Source organism: Dermacentor albipictus, chromosome 1, assembly GCF_038994185.2.
Source record: "Dermacentor albipictus isolate Rhodes 1998 colony chromosome 1, USDA_Dalb.pri_finalv2, whole genome shotgun sequence".
NCBI classification, from domain to species: domain Eukaryota; kingdom Metazoa; phylum Arthropoda; class Arachnida; order Ixodida; family Ixodidae; genus Dermacentor; species Dermacentor albipictus.
The window spans coordinates 75,667,486-75,682,742 of NC_091821.1; the positions used below are offsets into that span (position 1 = coordinate 75,667,486).

At 46.5% G+C, this 15,257-nt stretch overlaps 2 protein-coding genes across 7 annotated transcripts in view; one reads left to right on the forward strand and one right to left on the reverse strand.

The window, feature by feature from the left end:
• LOC135903970 (uncharacterized) overlaps positions 1–15,257 on the reverse strand; it is a 309,023-nt gene that overhangs the window by 200,081 nt on the left and 93,685 nt on the right. The gene's annotated exons all lie outside the window — the stretch shown is intronic.
• LOC135903982 (putative nuclease HARBI1) lies at positions 9,647–11,547 on the forward strand. Its single transcript, XM_065434494.1, has 3 exons — positions 9,647–10,231; positions 10,908–11,122; positions 11,192–11,547. The coding sequence occupies exons 1-3, from the start codon at positions 9,647–9,649 to the stop codon at positions 11,490–11,492; spliced, it is 1,101 nt and encodes a 366-aa protein (XP_065290566.1). The 3' UTR covers positions 11,493–11,547.

Genomic DNA, 15,257 nt, shown 5'->3' on the forward strand with positions numbered 1-15,257 from the left:
AAGTGTACCAACCTCAGTTTCACCGAAGCTTTCCTAACATGAATGGTTCACCAACGCCTGCGACCGGAATCGCGTAGAATTTGTCCACTGCACCCCCTTATATGGCCTTCCATAATAGATGGGCCTTCAGATGCGGCCCGCGTTCTAGAAGGGTACACACATTATATCTCGCTGCAATTTAAAACCGCCTGTACTCGAAATAGAGTACGTACCTAATTCCCTATAGGCCGCCACACCGGCAATATGTATAGTGCTAAAAGAAAACAGGTCCTTTCATATCGCCATCAACAGCGCGGTAAAAACTGCACTGCCAGACGCAGTGCAGCCTCGAATCTTCTGCTCCACCACGGGACGCAATACCAGCCACATTGAAGCAAGGACCATGTGGGTCGGAGTGCAGCCGAAACACCACCGTCACGTTCAGTTCCGCTTGCGCGAACCTGGCTGAAAGTTCGGGGAAGGTACACAACCCCTTGTGCAGGCTAGCGTACACCCTTCCTTACGTCAGGCCACTCTTCTCTCCACTATTTTGGTAGTTGACAGGCAGTGGCGTAGCCCAAAATTTTGTTCGGGGGGGGGCTATGCCACCGGCCCAATATGTATATATATATATAGATATATATATATATATATATATATATATATATATATATATATATATATATATATATATATATGTGTGTGTGTGTGTGTGTGTAGCTGAACGTTTCTCCCTGCAACCACTTCAGCAAATTTGAGGAGGTTTGTGGCATTTAAAAGAAAAAGTTTAATTCTAGTGACTACTGGCTTCGAATTTTTCATTTAGGAGGTCAATTATTTATTAAAAATTGGCCAAAATTGAAAATTTTCGGCAAACGAAACTATCAAGTTTAAAACTCCGTGACTCAACAATGAAAAATGATATCACAATTCTGTGAATTGCATCTAATAGTACATCTACAGCGGACAAAATAAATATGTTACACATGAATCTCAAAAAAATTTAGTATTGTGGAAATACGGCTTTTGCAGAACCCTTGTACACAACGTAACCAATTAACGTAAGATACAAATTGACACAGCATACTTGTCCGCTTTGACTGTTATAATAAATGCCGTTTACAGAACCACAATATCTGTTCTTCATGCATAGCTATTAGTTTGTAAACGCCGTGCTTCTATTTTTTCAAACTTTCGAATTTTCCAAAATATTTTAAACAAAATTCAGGCCCTAAATCGAAGTTCTGTTTCCAACAGACACTAGGATTTAACTTTCTCTCTCAAATGCAACCAATTTCAATAAAAGCGATTAGCAGGATTATCTCAGAAAAGCGTTTCTGCGTTTTACAAGTATTTGAATAGGCCGCGTCGGATTGGGCCCGAGCTAAAGCTTCCTCTTAAACAATTTATCGAGGGATCAAATACATGAATAATAACTGCATTGTCATTGCCAAAGATGCTGCAAACGAATTCTTGAAAGCTACGCTCTGTAAATACAAGTAAAATATGTATTTTTTTCATAAAATATTATACTCGTATGTGCCAAAAATTGTGCCCAACATAGCTGACGTCAATGCTTCCATGTTTTTTGTCTATTTATTAAGTAAAGAAAATATCACACGAACTTTAGAACTATATCAGTTCGAAACCAGGAAAGCAGTGCATGCCGCTGATATGAAAAATTAAAAGGCAATGAACTGAACAAGTTGAGAACAAATATCGTAATGAAACTTTGTCATTCAAGAACCGTGCTGACATTCTTGTATATATGCAATGGCCAGTGAAAAATCTCAATGACGCTGTCGTTTGTTCCATTGTATTACGCAGGAGTAGCTGTCCCTTGTCGTGTATCGTGAGTAATTGCACCGAACTTATAGTCGCGACAGAGAGCACGTATAAAAAGCAGGAGTTCTGCAAGATATATGAGGGCAAGTCAAATTTAAAAGTAGTCTTCATGAGAATTTAGACATTTGTCCTATTGACTAACGAGTTGCGTGATTACCGTCTTATAAAACTCCTTGGGTTGCTGCTTCAAAAAATCTGTATCTGGTTCCCTTGAGCTGTTTTTTCGGTTGCCCCAAAATGTAGAAGTCGCAAGGGGACAGGTCTGAGCTGTATGGCGGATGTTGCAGCGTTTCCCACTTGAACTTTGCCAGTTTTGTATTAACCACATAAGCGACGTGGGGACAGGCATTGTCGTGGAGCAAGATGACCCCATTCGTCAATTTTCCACGTTGTTCGTTCTTGATTGCGACACGCTGCCGTTCTGGCATTTCACAATATCGGAAACAATTGATAGCCTCTCAAGATTTAGCAAATTCTATCAGTAATGGACCCTGTCGATCGAAAAAAAAGTCAACAACACCTTTCCAGCGGAAATGATGGCCTTTACGTTCTTTGGGCGTGGTAAATTCGAATGTTTCCACTGTAAGCTTTGCCGTCGTGTTTCAGGCTCGTAGTAGTGGCACCAAGGTTCGTCCCTGATCACAGTTGCAAACAAGAAGTCGCCATGCTCATTGTGATACCCGGTCAGATGAGTCAAGGCAGCGCGAAACTTCTTCGTCTTCTCGCGATGTATAAAAATCTTGGGGATCTATTGCGCACCAAAGAGCCGATAGCCGAGAAGCTCATGAATTATGGCGTGAACCGAACCGTGACTGATGTTCAGACGGTCTGCCAGTTCATCGATGCTTATCCTCCGTTCTTGTTTCAGCAGCTCATGAACCTTTGAAATTGTGTGGGGGGTGATTGCACGATGGTTATAGCCTGGTCTTGGAATGTCTTTGCAACGTCCTTTGAACCGTTTGCTCCAACGATTCACAGTGGTCAATGAAATGCAGTGTTCAACGTACAGGGCAGTCATATGGTGATTACTTTCTGTTTTGGAAACACCTTCAGCTGTCAAAAACTTCGCGACACCGAGCTGTTCAACTTTTGAAGTGTCCATTATGTGACGCAACCATATTCAACCCAGTGTATGAGAGCATTAAAGAATATTTATCTTCACACCTGCGTGTCACTTTTGTAAATGAGACATGCCGTTCTCCTACGCGCATGCCTCGCAGATAATGAACCGAACCATTATTGCGTGGTTAGGGTAGGCTCACTTTCATTTGACTCGCCCTCGTACATTAGAAATGCAAAGATACAATGGGATATGCAAATGCGAAAATACTGCTTGATAAAGAACAAAAAAGTGTCACTGGAAACAAAGTTCACTGCATGTATACACAAAACCTCGCAACAAGATATTTAAGTATACGTATAAGTCTCCTATGAGTCTATGTATGTAACTGTATAAGTTAACTGTATATAATGCGTCTAATAACTGTATAACTGTAATAACTGTATAATGCGTACATAATACTGTAATAAAGAAGTAGCTGTATATAATGCGTCAAACAATGCAAATAAACATGTTGCACAATCATAGATTCACAGAATCCTAGATTCCGCCCCCATTCCATCCACTCCCCCCGATGTATTGCGCGCGACGGAAGGCGGCGCGCTTGCTCCCCGCTTTTCTCCTTTGCGCACACAAGACTGAGTCACCATCGTCGGCTCACCCATTCCACCTCCCCTCCTACGCTTTCACTCGCACATACAGCATGCAGCGCGTGGTCACGATGTTATCACCCTTGGACTTTATACGAAACATGAGGGCGATGGCAGGAATGCGCCTGGAGTGTCCATATAATTGCTTTCGAAATAATATAATAAACGTATCCGGCAACTGAAGCGTCCCGTCGCCCATTACTTTCCGCAAAAGAAGTATCAAAATCGAACTTTCACCATGCGACAATTCGCTGCGCCGCAAAAATGTATTTTTTTTCTGTGAGGCGGAGGCACCGAAAGGAAAAAGAAACGCATAGGAAAGTATCTTGGCCAGAATCTAATGCCTACTTCGGGCACCTAATGGGGCTACGGAAGGAATACCGAAGAAAACATGAGAGGCTTGGTCCACTGAGAACCATACGCATACTGCTCAGTAGCCTACAGCGGCGAAAGAAGACTTTCCGGAAAGGTTCCGCTCAAGGAATGCGGTGCAATCCTTCGAGTCCCCACAGTGATGGCGGCAAGCGACCATTGTTTTTTTTTTTCTCGTCTGCTAGCCAGAAAGCGTCCAAAACTCTGTCCGGTGAAAATCCACTCGGCCAGAGCAAACCGAACGCGCACCAAAGTGTACCGCACGGTGGTCGGGGCCATACGAGAAAAACGTATGCGCTCTGGTTGGCTCTGGCAGCACGCGGTTAGGGTAGCGAGAACAAAAAAAAATCGAAGAGGCTCAATGTGTCCTCGCGAATAAACGTCAAAGTAGAAAAAATAAATAGGAACGTATTTACTTTGGCTGGCTTGAGTGTCTTGACATGGATGTTCTGGCGTAGGTTAAAAAAATGTTTATATTTTTTTATCTGACATGACGGCACAAATGAACCACCCCAACGCTTCGTCTCATTGGACCTCGCTGCCTGTTTGTCAACTCGTCCGCTAGTGTGTTGATTTGGCTTGTCTCGTTGTATGTTACGATGTAAGACTTTAGAAAAATCAATAGACATTTGGCGTCAAATGTTTATAACAACATTAAACCCACAAAGTTCCGCAATTGAAAATCTAAAGCACAACTTTGGAAATGTCAATGCACCTTTCACATCAAGAGCTTATGATATTTATACCCATAAAGTTTCGCAATTGATATCCATGCGCTCCACAGATTCCGTGGCCTCAGTGAGATGCCGCGGCGAGCCCGCTCACCATCAAAGCGCCCTCGAAACTTTGTGCTCGGATGGGGCTGCTTGGCGTTATGTGACTTCCGGTGTATGGGCGTTGCCACGAAATCCAGCCAGAGTTTGCAATCTTCGCGGTTAAATGTCTTTTCGAGCGTCAAAAAGACATTCTAGACAAAATCCAGAGTGATTTCCGGCGCCGGTGGTCACTTTGGTCGGCGGTGCATGGACAGCACGAAAAAATTTCGGGGGGGCCTGAAGCCCCATAAGCCCCCCCCCCCCCCCTGGCTACGCCCCTGTTGACAGGCACGCAGACTTTGCTGCATTTGCGATCAAGAGACTAGGACCGTTGCAAAAGAACAAAACAAGGACATGATGCTACCTTTTACTTTCTGTTTCCTTTGACGTTTTGTTACTTCCCCCTCGTTTCTTATATTTTTTTGCGAGATTCCTGAACTTGCAGTCAAGCTTACCAACGCAACGCTTCCTTCTCCAACTTATTGCTCTGCATCGATCAAGTCAAAGAAGCGAGACCCTCCGGAGACCGGCCTGCGAGAGAGACATCAAAGCTTCCTGGGACCCCCAACTTTCCAAACACAGGGCACTACAAAGCCAACAGCACTAGACAACGACTCGATTCAGATCAGGCATATTGGCATACTCTCTTCCTCGTACGCATTCCCTCCGTCATCATGTTGTTAAAGAACGTTATGATAGCCTTCTCAAATATATTTTGTTATGTATAGCGCGCCCCGCATCGAGGCATTAACTGGCCACAAGCGCTCTCATGTTGCAAGTTATTATCATGAAAAGGTGCGCATCTAGTTAGTACACGCGATTGTGGTGTGCAAACGCACTTTATTCGATGCAAATAAATTTCTCCAGAGTGATTTTACACGAAGTAATATTGTGCGCACTTACACCGTAGAATAATTTACATCTGTGAAAGTAAAGAAACGGTGTAAATTGGTCTATCACTCGCACCCTTAGATCCAAAGAGGGTGCAAGGGTATATATGAGTTACAAATTTACACCCTTATTCGCTTTTAAGGGTGTAAATTATTCTACAGTGTGTCCTAAATGAAGTAACAGAAAATTGCACCTTCGTAGCCCTCGAGCATGGGGACTCATCTACGGAAAGCGAAATACATGCTGAATAAATGCATAAGAACATTCACACGTACTCTGCTCTTTGTTTTCAAGGATTCGGTGTTGTTCGTGCAGTATTTTCGACAGTCAGGCACGTTCTCGAAGTTTGTTGCGTTAATTATGTGTGCGTAAGGAACGTGTAAATTAGAAATTCAGGTGTGCTCTCTCGAAAAATGTTTTACAAGTTTGCTATTTCATAGGAGGAGACTCCAGACTTGAAGTCTTGATTGTTTGATTGAAATAAACTCTCTCTCTCTCTCTCTCTCTCTCTCTCTCTCTCATTATTTCTCTGAGTGTTTCAACCGACACAGCTTTCTCGCACTCCTAAGTACGAGAGCAATGCTTGGTCCTGCTGCTTCTTTTTGCTGCTGTTTCTTCCTCTGCAGGCATTAACAAAATATTACTGTATGTATCTACAACCAAATGAGCGAAGCATAAATGAAATTACGGAAGCCCTAAGGCCAAATTACACATGCGCTTGCCGGCGTGTGAATGCTCGCGCCCATGCGCCTTGCGTTCGCCGCGCCTCGCGAGGAATGGCGGTTTGAACCTGCAAAACGCGCACCAGCGCACGCCCACTTGGCTCACTAATTTCGCCTTGGGAGACATCGTTTCGTAATGTTGTGAGGCAGCCAAAGCACAGATATTTGTCTGGAGAAGATATCTGTGCTCGCACCACGCTTCGACGCGTACGATCGGTTCCCCACCGTCTGCGCATGCGCAGGCGCGCCGGCGCAAGCTTTGGCGCGCCGGCAAGCGTACGTGTAGTTTGGCCTTTGGAATTAAGCAGCGCTATGTTTATTTTTATTTTGGCCTCACTATAAATGTCCATATATTGTAAAGATGTAGGTAGTTTAGCCGCAAAGTCTTTATGGTTTAAGCTGGAAGTGCAACTTGGGTAACACTGTAGGTCTTCATCGAAGGTATGCTGTCGGCATCTACCAGGGGGCTAGAGGAAGGGGGGTCGGGGGGAGTCGGCAAGTTCTAATGAATCCTTCTGGAGCGAGTCGCCCTGATGTATGCGCCAGTGACGTCACCGTAGAGGCATCCTTTGCAACGTTTAGGACTGCGACTGTTTCTCGCGTGTCCTCCACAAACAGGGGCGGCAAGGCAAACGGAGCGCCGTCGTGCGTGCTTTATTGACGCGTGCTATTGCGTGCGTGCCGTGAGCATGACGCACGGGCAGAACCGCGCCTACGAAGTACGACCGGGCAGGCTGCGGGAGCGAGAGAAAGAAGCAGAGGAGCAAAAAGGACCTGTACACTCTGTATGCGGCGCTTTAACTGCGCCGATTACATCACCAGGCTGCGCCATGCAGCCTGCGCGCGCGGTGTGACGCAGTTCGGCCGCCCTAATCAGTCTACCGGTGTCGTGTGCCCCTCGGTACTGCTACACTCCGCGAGCGGCTTCTGCAGGGGTGCTCGAACGTCCCGATTTGCAACGCTCGAAAGGGGAAGAATCCCTCCTGCCCTCGCCTTTTTTTCGGGTGCCGGTCTCCGTTGGGACAACGGAGGAATTCCCCAAACGGGACCTCGTCGCCCGGCGCCCGTTTCGGGGAGGGGCAACACGTTAGAAAAGACCCGGTAGAAACTCGAACCGTTAAGCTCGCAGGCAGGCGCTGCGCCCCACCATGGTCGTCAACCAGATCGCGCTCCAAACTCCAGCCACGTAAAGCTGTGGACTGTGCGTGCGTGAACTCGAGGAATCCCTGAGCTCGTCGATGGTTGGTCCCTTCCGTGCGGTCCGATGGCGACTGGATGAATTATGAATGCTCATTTCGTCACCGGAATGCAGACCGAGGACGTCGCGTTTTTTCACCTCCCTTTCCCCACCCCGCACCGCGCATCCACCACTCTCTCTCCACAGCCCTGTCGGCTGAAAATGGCATGCTCCGCGCAAGCTGCGGTGGCATAAGGTGACTTCAGCGCATCTGGGGACCTTCGCGGGACATTAAAGGTTCGTTTTATTGTCCGTAGATCTCTGCTGCCTCTGTTGTGCTTTTCATTTTGGCTTCAGGCGTTGACAATTACTTGTACTCATCGTGAGGGACCTATGTGCTAGTGTTCTTTTTTTTTTTGCTCTGCATTTTGTTTTCGTTAACGCCAGTCCCCAGAGGGAGCTGGTGGCGTCGGCAGGAAAAGTTCGCAGCAGTGGGTCACTGGGAACTGATGAGGCTTGCTTTGATGGATGTTCGTAGCGAGACAGGTTTCCATTTACCTTTATTTGCATTTTCCTTCTTATCGAAGAGCCAGCTCATCGACGCAAAATGACGTTTTCCCTTAAGTTTGTATTTTGCGCCGTGATGCTTGTGAACGCTCAGGTACTAAAGAAATTGGTAAAACCAGGGTGAACCATGGTGAAGTGCCACGGACAGTTTGGCCAACGTTATCATGAGAGCGCCTGACTTTGTCCAAATGGTCCAAATGTTATTAGCGAGCAGACGTCAGGTCGTGTCGCTGGCTGCGTTGGCAGTCTGCAAAAGCTAAAATTGAAAATAAAAAGACTGCCGTAGGGCAACGCCTTCCTAGGCGGTGACTTTACATTAGGGGAGGTTCATAAAGCACGAAAAAACTCGCCCCACATTTCGCTTTTCTGCTCATTCGGCTAGTTTGCTACATTCTAGCTCTTCTACATCGACAGATATTTCGGTCTCTTGGGGCGGCACGAGCTACTGCATTTATTTTAGTAATGATAACAAGCAGTGCTTAATAAACACAATTACTATCATACGGGAGACTAAATCATATATCGTACAACAGTGCAGTTCACAAAGTCAACGAGACGTAGAGAGAGAAACAATCACGGGGCCAGAAAGACAACTCGAACTCTGCCCGCTGGCTGCCCATCATAGGGGAGAGGAGAAAAGAGGGCTAGAAAGAAGCTGGAATGGCAAAACAAGAAGGTTTAGTTTCTATGAAAGGGACGATACAGTTCAGGCGCTCAAGGTCAGATTGGACCAATAGTTCTGAAAACACTGCGCGAGCAAGAACTGTTGACCAGCCCTGCGGCGCTCGTGCCCACACAACCCGTTGCAGCTTTCCTTATGCTGCGTATTTCACGGACAGAAGAGAGGACTGACACTCCCAGTGAGCTTTAGAGTGCCGACAATTCCGCAGCGCCTCTAATATGCAGCCCGGTGACAACTCGCTCATGTCACGCACGATCTGCATTTGTAACCTTAAGTCATAGCTGTGTACACTGTAAAAAATTTAATGTAAAGAAAGAAAAAGCAAACGCAGGAAATGAAAAAAAAACTGAAATTATGGGGTTTCGCGAGCCGAAATCGCGATTTGATTATGAGCCACGCCGTAGTGGGGGACTCCGAAAATTTGGACAACCTGGGGTTCTCTAACGTGCACCTAAATCTAAGTACACCAGTGTTTTCGCATTTCGCCCCCATCGAAATGCAGGCGCCGTGGCCGGGATTCGATCCCGCGACCTCGTGCTTAAAAGCGGAAAATTTATACTACAGAAAATGTCTTTCAATGGAAGAAACAGATTATTTCTCTTCAAGAAATGACTTTTTCTTTTTATGGTCAAAGACAGACTTTTTTCTCGATTTTAATAGCGTTAGTCCTCATATGGTAAAGGGGAAGACTTCTCATCCTTACCGCCGTATTCACAAACCAACCTCACCCTTATCTTTAGTGTTCCTTACCTTTTCGGCTCCTTAACGCGTTTCAAGAACAGACCTTGCCCTCAGCGGCCCCCTTAAGTCCAACTTAAGTTCGCGACGGGGGAGCCTCCTTAAGGTAGCATCTGAGGTGCCTTAACGGCTCCTTATCCATTCCAACATGGCGGCGCGCTACGACGACAGCTTCAGCGAGTTCATCGATTTTGTGAACCGTGCGGAAGAAATCGAGGACAACCAAGCCTACAGTTTTGCGCAGCCATTGCAGCGGAACCTTAGGGATCGCCAGAATCCCATGGAGGTGTTCAATGATGTGGAGTTTTTAGCGAGATACCGTTTCTCGAAGGCAGCTGTGCTCGAGCTGCTGTCCGTGTTGCCGCTGCATCAAAACACGGACGGACGTGGTTGCCCTGTGCCGCCGCTGTTGCAACTGCTCGTGACACTTCGTTTTTACGGCGCGGGAACTTTTCAGGTAGTGTCAGGAGACCTGGTTAACGTGTCGCAGCCAACTGTTTCCCGTGTTGTCACGCGGGTGTCTACAATGATTGCCGGAACACTGTTCCCTGCGCTTGTCAAGTTCCCCGACACGGGGAAAATGCATGAAGTCATGCACCAGTTTTATAAGAAGGCGAAGTTTCCCAGGGTAACTGGTTGCATTGATTGCACCCACGTGCGGATCAAAAGTCCAGGCGGAAACGACGCCGAAGTATTCAGAAACAGGAAGGGATATTTCTCATTCAATGTACAGGTAAGTGAAATACGCGCTCTTTTATGCGGCAGACAGAGGCACTTCTTCAAATATCTTAGTTTTTAGAAGTCTTTACAGCATGGGCTTGTCTTGTTTTTAGCCCAATTCAGGTTGAGCTAACAGGGCAAAAAGAAAAAAAAAACAAGAGGCCAAGACGAGAATGTCTCTCTCTCATTTTTTTCTATTTCCTCACCCAGAGTTGCGTAAAAAACGTGTCTCTGTCGCTTTTTTTCCCGTTTACTCAACGAGACTTGCGCTAAAGATTCTTCCAGACAGAAATACGGCCAATACAGTAATGCGCTGCCGTTGCTACTGCTTGTCAAAGCTGCATTTCCTCTATGGTAGTGGTTACCGTTGTTGTGCTTTTTGACCTACGTCGGCCTCCCATTACAATGGTAATAAACGCAGCAGGGAATAAACAAAAATGTGCGTGACTTGGCGAGTGTATCAGGTTGCGAGCTCCATAAAGCTAAACATCTGCTTCACTCAATTTTCTCCAACATAAATTTATAGTAATCCATTAATGTTAAAATAGGAGAGTTTTTAGGACGCACTTGACCGCTATTGTAACAAGGACATTGCTGGTACTCTTCATATAAACTTGAAAAATTATCTGCAGGTAATAAAGAGCATTTGCAAAAAAATCAAGTTCATTCTTTTTTCGGCGTGTTTGCAGGCTATCACAGGACCTCAACTTGAATTCTTTGATTTGGTTGCAAGCTGGCCGGGCTCAGCCCACGACAGCAGAATTTTTGACAACAGCAGTGCAAGAGCTCGATATGAAGAGGGGGCTATACCTGGCGTACTCCTTGGAGACATGGGGTATGCTTGCCGACCATACCTCATGACACCAATAAAAAATCCCGGAAGCACAGACAGCCCAGAGTACAGGTGTGTATGACTGCACGATCACAGTAACATAGAGCAATACACGAAAATATGCAACATCTTTTTATTCAGGTATAACAAGTCTCAAATCCGGACACGGAACACCGTCGAAAGGGCTTTCGGCATCTGGAAAAGAAGATTCCCATGCCTTGACATGAAATTACAAATAGAAACAAAAACATCTGCCATTGTCATCACGGCGTGTGCAGCTCTGCACAACTTTGGCCGGAACCGCCAAAGTGATGAACTGCCTCCTGACCCATGCAACGTTCAGCAACCCTCCCCAGCTTCACAAGCTCAAGGACCACAGCCCGTTGACTCAGCGAGTGGCTTCAGGACACGAGCACGTCTTATTCAGCAATATTTTTCCTAAAATGTTCCAGAGCAAAACACAATGCATATTCAAAATAAAAGATTTTGTCCCATTTTATTCACTGCCTTTTTTCACTGCAGCTATTTTCAGCTGGAGAAGCTCGAGCTTGGCTTTCCTGGTCGCACACTCCAGCTCGTGTAGCTGCTTCGATTGCTTCATGTGAAGCGCATGTTCCGCACGCATTAGTTTCATCTTTAGTACGTGCTCCCGCTTCTTCCGCTTGCTGTCCTCTTCAACACCTTGAATGCGGGCACTGAGCTCTTCTTCAAGGGCTGCCCTTTTCGTTGCAAACATTCTGCGTTGTACAACAGAAATCGAGCCTCGCGGGGTAGCTTCTGACGGTGCAGCCGGTAATGGGGAAGGCAGCTGCGGGGCAGCTGGCTGCGGGGCAACTGGCTGCGGGTCGACTGCTCCTGCTGACATCTCAGCTGTGACTGCTCTATTTTGTGTGTCCTGGCAGCTGTCATCAACAGGGCTTGCCGGCGAATCCCACTGATACATGTTATCTGCGAAGACATTTGCAACTGTTAGCTTTGAACACAACTTATGATAACAATATGCATGAAGACTGACTCGTTTGAATACAAATTTTGCTTCCACTTATCCGAGTGAGCAACTACAAGCACTTGCGACACTATACCTTGTCTACTATACAATATCAAGGACTGGGCTGAAATAATGAATATGTATGTGCTTCATGAAATGCAATAAATTATTAATGTTACAGCCCATCTAGTTTAGCTGGCTTTTTCTCCTTTTGGATTTTTACTCGCACAATAGCAATCAGTGGAAGCAGTTCACTGTCTACCCCTGTTGAAATCTTTAAAGCACACAGCAGGAATGGAGGCATACTCCTGGGGTTTCTTAAAAGCTGGCTCTTTTGCTAGCTATGTGATAGGCAAGGTTGGCTGGTAGCATTGATACTGTTTTGCGCAGGGCACTGCTGCCAACAGCAGTGCACCCATTTGTTGACTCGAATGCAGTGCCTCGATGTATGAAGCCCTGCAACTAGTCACAGCTCTGTTTTCTTCGGGGACTTGCACAGTGCAGAGCAAGTAGCACATGCACTATACTAGTGGCAGACTTATGTGCATTTCAAGTACAAGCCTCGTGATTTTCGCTGCACTAATGAACAGACGCTACCAGCAGCGAGCAATCATTGTCAACACGTCAAATGTTAGGACAGTGCACATAGAAGTGTTGTGAACCACTTGTTTGGCTAAATGAAAACAATAAATGTGCAAGCAGTGAATGTTTACAGGGTTTCCTCTCTGAATGAGAGATTTTGGTGCAACTCCTATGCTCATCTGTGCTCGCCCAGTACGATCAACCACTTGCTTCCAAAAGCTGCCTTCGCAATTCGCATACCATCGGGCGGTTCCAGCGACTCCACTTGCATCGGTTGGAGCAGCGAGACGACACTCGGGGTGACTTGCGACCCAACAGTAAAGACGTGGCGCCCATGGTCGCTGTCGAACGGGTTGTGCACCCGCGTCGACATATGCGATGCGGCAGCTCCAACTCGCTCCAACTCGTCGGTCAGTTGGCTCGCTGGCACGCTGCCACCTCCTGAAAACACACCATGACGTTGCTTATACGCCAATCATTTCTGAATTAACTGCATACGGCTAGCGTCGTGCTAAGCGTGAACATGCTTTAATCATTACTTTTGCGATATTTGCGTGAATGGCAGTGGACTTGTCGCCGTCTACGGGCAGCAGCTAATTTGGTGACGGCCAGTGTGGACTCGAGCTCGCGTTTATGTAAACACGCGCTTGGTACACGCCGTTAAGCCACGGCCACGCGAGAACGCTATAAAAGTGCGTGCTTGCGTTCGAGAGCGCGACATCTACAACAATAGAAATTAAAAGTCTCGAAGCAAGGTGCGAACAATCACATGCCATATTTCACCGAAGCAACTTATTCTGGCACGGCGACGGAGCTGACGCGGCTAAGCCGCTATAGGCATACATCAAGGAGCTTCACTATCAGCAAAATGTAGCTTTACTCAAGCAAAAGTAGCGATAGCGAAAACAGAACAGAGAGAACACGAGCTCACCTGTAGTAAACACTTCCTTCATGTCGTCGGCCTTCCCTTTCCTCCACTTTTCTTTTAAATTGTCCCAACATTTGCGCAGTTGCGGTTCGGTGCGAAATCGAACATTGGGCCGGCAGTTGTATTCGTCCGTGATCTGCTTCCACGTCTTCTTTTTTTTGTCCAAGGACACCCCGTCCGTCCGTTTGTTTTCGACGAGGTCCTTGTACTTGCTTACCAGATCGATAAGCACGCTTCGCTCCTCCTCACTAAAATTTATTCTTTTTTTTCCCTCCATTACAATTTTTCTTCTTAAGAAATTAATACACAAAAGTAGGCAACAGAAGAAAGAAAAACACGAAAAGAAAAAGTCCAAACAATAAAAAGCACCGACCGGGTTCGCGAAGTAAACACACACAAAGAAGGGACAACGTGAAAAGCTGCAACCATGCTTAAGCATGTTGTTGTGACGGCACGCCGGCAACGCTGCATAGTGGCCAGCCGAAAACAAAGTTGAGTCAACAACGGGTAAACTTTCTGCCTAAAGTTGGCGGTGCTTGCTTGTCGGAGTGCTGGGGCTCAGTTTATTAGTATTTTATTGCAGGAATAAATTTTACGTATATGCACAGAAGATTAAAGCGTAAAAATGTGCATAGCCTCGCTCCCATGTCACACACTTATTCAGTTAAGGGCGCCTTTCGGAAGGTGGCCTTAAAATGTCCTAAGGTGGGTCTTTGAAGGGCGCATTAGCCTTTCCTCACACTTTAACTTAAGTTCTCCTTACGGAAGGCCACCTTTACGAGTAAGGAAAGGAGCGTTTGTGAATACGGCGGTTACTGTAAGTAAAATAAGATCCGTTCGGCTCTTTACTTCACCAGCCACGTAATGTTCAGGTAGATAGATATCCTATGCACGAGCCAATTGGACTTAGTTTCTGAATGAGATACAGCTGCAATCAGGGCGAGTGATGCCACTCAGAGCGTGGCTGTTGGGTGCGAGGACTTACGGAGTCACCATCTGTCGGAAGCGCCTCCCTTGCGTAGCATGAGGGATCACGCGGCACGCTCCTCATAGGTTTGGCTGTCGGTGCTCAGTAAAAAGACCACGCGGCAGCGCTCCTGGGCATTTCTGTAACTACTCTCGAAACGAAGGAAGTTTTTTACTGTCAAAATAATAATCTTGGGCAAACGAAGCCCACAGAATGGTTTACAGACACTATCTCAGTACCGAATACGTACAGTGAATGCCCACTGCGCGCGCTCGCCGCGTTGGAGTCCCCCGACCCGGCTTCTTGCGTGAAAGGTCGGTAGTCGCTGAGAGTGAACTACGTGAAATATTGTTACGGGGATGTTGCGAGTATATAAAAAGCTATATTTACAATATATATACAGGATGAGTCAGAACAGCTAAGATGGCTGACCACCAACACGCAGCAGCCCGCGTCTCCGATCTTCTTCTTCCTCTCTCTTCTCTCATCCTTCAGTAACAATATGTTCTTATAGTGGGCTGTCTGTATAAGCAAATGGAGAACAACAGAATGCAGCTTCAATGCAGTGATCGCACGGGTTCGCAGCGACTGATTGCGCGTCTGCATGCATGTCCGCGCACAATCTTTCGCTTTCACTGTGAGTTCGTTTTCGAACCCTGCCGTGAGCTTTAGGCCGCAGCATATAAGCATTTGACGGTACACAAGCGACCAATGTTGCGTGGACACTATCATAGCTGTTCAA